Genomic DNA, 4,311 nt, shown 5'->3' with positions numbered 1-4,311 from the left:
GGCCCTGTGGCTCAGGGAGACAAAATGGTTTGTCTGAAGCTTGCAAGGGTAGATTTCAGAGACGCTTCAGATGAGGGAGCCTCTCTTTCCATGAGGAGATGGCAGAATGCTGAATTCCTGTTCAATCTGAAATTTAGCCATATAAGTTGTAGAAATAAGAGCAGGTTTTAAGCCTCCCTTAAAATATAAATATCATTCTGAGTCCTCTTCTAGGGTTATCCCATCACTTTCTGAAAATATTAGAAAAGATCAAGTTGTATCCAGGTAATAATCAGGATAAGACCATCTAATACATATCTTTAATAGCCAAAATTTTTTCAAACATGATACTTGAGCAGAACCAGGAAATTCTGGAAACCTAGTCTGCCACAGGTTACCTTACCCAAGGTTACTCAGCCTTGGCACTGCTAATATTTTGGGAAGGGTAATTCTTTGTTGGGGGGGGGGGGGCTGTCCAATGTAGGTTATTTAGCAGCATCCCTGGCCTCTACTCACTAAATGCCAATAACTGCCCTAGTCATGACATCACAAATGTCTCCCAACATTGCTAAATATCCCCTGAGGAGCCAAACTGCCCCCGGGTTGACAAACACTGATTTCAATATCATGACTACAACAAAACAAATATAACTGCCAGCTGCATGAATGCACTGTGGAGTTAACTGTGATCAGAGTTATATTTTAATTTTAATCCAAGTATAAATCACGGCTAGAACTAAGTTAGTGATGCTAGTTTTTGTCTAACAGGCCACATATGGCTAATGAACACCTGAAATAGGGCTACTCGGAAGTAAGAAATGCAGTAAGCATAAAATATGTACTGTATTTTGAAGACTTGGTATAAAAAAGGATGTAAAATACCTCATTAATAATTTTTATATTAATTTAGCTATTTTTGGCATACTACTGGGTGAAAAATAATATCAAAATTATTTTGCCCTGCTCACTTTTACTTTGCTTAGTTACTAGAAAATTTTAAATAAAACATGTGACTTGTATTATAATTCTATTGGACGGCACTAGTCTACAAACTTGAAATGATTTAGTATTATTCTTTAAGGAAATAAATTAAGTCTAGTATGCCAAAAAAATTTTGGAAACCACAGCCCTATAAAATTAGTTCACCTTTGAGCATCATAACTCTTTATCATGCCTAAATGATTTTTCTGCTTCTTTAAACCAATTACTTCTATTCCAATGCTTTATTCTCAGAGTTTCAATCGGTTCTTTTCTGACTGCCGATTTATCTTCATGTTGTTCCTTATCATTCTCCTGTACATCTGTTTCTTTCATACACTTGGGAATTTTCCTAGTGCTATGTTGAGATGTTGCAGCATCCATCATACTTAGAAAATCGTAAGCTGGAAGAGGAGGTTTCCATTCCTGAGCAGGTAAAATTGCTGGAAGGAAGAAACAATCAAAGGTTAAAGATTAACAGCTGTAAAATTGTCACATCAACATACTAGAAAATGTTTTATTTTGAAAAACACATATGTAGAAGTGAAAGCTTTATTAGTTTTACTTATCTAAGCAAAGTTAGGAATTTTTTAATTGTCATCGTCAACAAGAAACTTGATACATTTGTCATTACTAGCCATTTTAATTTTTAGATTACATTTACGGACTATTATTTTCTTTCAAAAAGATAAGCATGAATACGGGGAAAAAGGTCCAGAATCTCAATGCCAATTAACCTCTGTTGAAGTTCTGAAAAATAGCAATATGTGTAACAAGATCACAAACACATATGTAAAACGTTATATGTAAAACGTTAAATGAAAGAGTTGCTTGCTTCCCTCTTTACTGCCAAAGAAATGTAACTATTTCTTATAAATCATTCAAGAAAAAAAATCTGGAATATATGTAATTATTTATTATATAGTTATTTATACAAGTGTTTCCTTACATTTTAAAGCATTTTCTGTTGTTGAAGCTTTTGATTAACATCTTTTCCACACACTTTATGAAAACAAGTTCATTTTATAAAAATAATTATAGACAAGAAATAATTAAAAATTGCTGTGGAATCAACTGTACTCTATACATAGTGATTAAATAATTTTTCTTAGATAAGCTTCATGACAATGAATCTTAACATTATTTTAAAATATTGGTTAGTAAAAGAGGAAAACTGATTAAAGCTGATAACATATACATGAGATAAATTAGCTAACTGTCTTCCATTTACTAGACAGTTTACAAAACAGTTTCAAAATTTAGTTGTCCCATTTAGGATACTATTTTAAAAAATAAACTATATAAGGAAATGTACAAAGTAAACCTTTTAAATATAAATTCCAATGAAAAATCTATGCACTGTTACACGCTAAAAAATAAATGCTCATAAGATACAAACTTGAGCATCTCTCATAAATTGAGTATCTTTAAGAACTTAGAAAAATCATATAAATTGCAATTTCCTAAAGCTCAAACAAAAATCTGTATATTATACATGCAGTACAGCTGTACTTTGCTTATTGATACATAATTTCTTCACTCATACTCAACTATATGAAATCTTGGTGTTGCCAGGTTAGCAGGTTCAAAAGTGACAAACAGATGATATATTTTCTTGAATATAATGAACAGGTGAGAAGAATAACTGTTTGTAGTTTGCAATATGCAGATAAATGTATATTAAAGTATCTGTAAGAGCCCCGTTTAGGCTGGGCATGGTGGCTCACATGTGTAATCCCACCACTTTGGGAAGCGAAGATGGGAGGATACCTTGACCCCAGGACTTCAAGACTAGCCTGGGCAACATAGTGGGAACCCTTCTCTACAAAAAATAAAAAAATAAAAAAATAAAATAAATTATCTGGGCATGGTGGCACGCGCCTGTAGTTCCGGCTACTCGAGAGGTTGAGGTGGAAGATTCACTTAAGCCCAGATGGTTGAGGCTGCAATGAGCCGTGTTTACACCATTGCACTCAAACCTGGATGAGAGTGTGTGACACTGTTCAACAACAACAAAGAGTCCAGTTTAAAGTGTAGCATGTAGCAAATATTATATTTAAAAATATTTATTTTTAAGGTCAACACTGTAGCCTAATGGTCTGAGACTATGATAAAATGCCTGAAACATCTCAATTCTGCTAATTACTTGCTGAAGGTACTCTACAAAGATCTTAAGGTTGTCAACTGCAAATAAAACAGTAACAACATAGGGTAACAAATACATTATTCATGAAATCAGTATTGATGATAAATAATATTAATTAACATTTATTGAGCCTTTACTATACACATGCATTATTCATTTAATCTTTACAATTTTATAGATGAGAAGACCAAAGCATACAAAGATCAGGGAACTGGGCCAAAGTTAAGTGTAAATCTCAAATAAGAATTGCCAGAAAGAGCAAGATGGCTGAATAGGAACAGCTCAAGCCTCCAGCTCCCAGCGTGAGCAACACAGAAGATGGGTGATTTCTGCATTTTCAACTGAGGTACCGGGTTCATCTCACTGGGGAGAGCAGGACAATTGGTGCTGGTCAGCTGGTGCAGCCTGACCAGCGAGAGCTGAAGCAGAGCGAGGCATCGCCTCACCTGGGAAGCGCTAGGAGGAAGGGAATCCCTTTTCCTGGCCAAGGGAAACTGAGACACACAACACATGGAAAATTGGGTAACTCCCACCCTACTACGGTGCTTTACCAATGGTCTTAGCAAACGGCATACCAGGTGATTATATCTCACACCTGGCCCGGAGGGTCCCACGCCCACAGAGCCTCCGTCATTGCTGGCAGAGCAGTCTGAGATCTAACTGCAAGGCAGCAGCGAGGCTGGGGGAGGGGTGCCCGCCATTGCTGAGGCTTAAGTAGGTAAACAAAGCCTCTGGGAAGCTCAAACTGGGTGGAGTCCACCTCAGCTCAAGCAGGCCTGCCGGTCTCTGTAGACTCCACCTCTGGGTGGAGTCTGACAGCTGTCTGACAGCTTTGAAGAGAGCAATGGATCTCCCAGCACGAAGGTTGAGATCTGAGAACAGACAGACTGCCTGCTCAAGTGGATTCCTGACTCCTGAGTAGCCTAACTGGGAGACATCCCCCACTAGGTGCAGACCAACACTTCACACCTCACACGGCGAGGTACACCCCTGAGACGAAATTTCCAGAGCAAGAATCAGAGAGCAGCACTCGCTGTTCAGCAATATTCTATCTTCTGCAGCCTCTGCTGCTGATACCCAGGCAAACAGTGTCTGGAGTGGACCTCAAGCAATCTCCAACAGACCTACAGATGAGGGTCCTGACTGTTAGAAGGAAAACTAACAAACAGAAAGGACACCCACACCAAAACCCCATCAGTACGTCACCA

The 4,311-nt window shown here is 37.7% G+C and overlaps 1 protein-coding gene across 1 annotated transcript in view; it reads right to left on the bottom strand.

Annotated features, from left to right (window-relative positions):
- Nucleotides 1-816: 816 nt before the first annotated feature.
- The window catches only part of TXNDC16 (thioredoxin domain containing 16), a 111,758-nt gene continuing 108,263 nt past the window's right edge, over nucleotides 817-4,311 (bottom strand). The window contains exon 21 of the mRNA XM_011999722.1: nucleotides 817-1,400. Coding sequence (XP_011855112.1) covers nucleotides 1,135-1,400 — 266 coding nt within the window. The 3' untranslated portion in view covers nucleotides 817-1,134. The remainder of the gene's footprint in view (nucleotides 1,401-4,311) is intronic.

The sequence above is a fragment of the Mandrillus leucophaeus genome, unplaced genomic scaffold, assembly GCF_000951045.1.
Source record: "Mandrillus leucophaeus isolate KB7577 unplaced genomic scaffold, Mleu.le_1.0 Scaffold60, whole genome shotgun sequence".
NCBI classification, from domain to species: domain Eukaryota; kingdom Metazoa; phylum Chordata; class Mammalia; order Primates; family Cercopithecidae; genus Mandrillus; species Mandrillus leucophaeus.
This window is presented reverse-complemented; position numbering and strand designations above follow the sequence as displayed.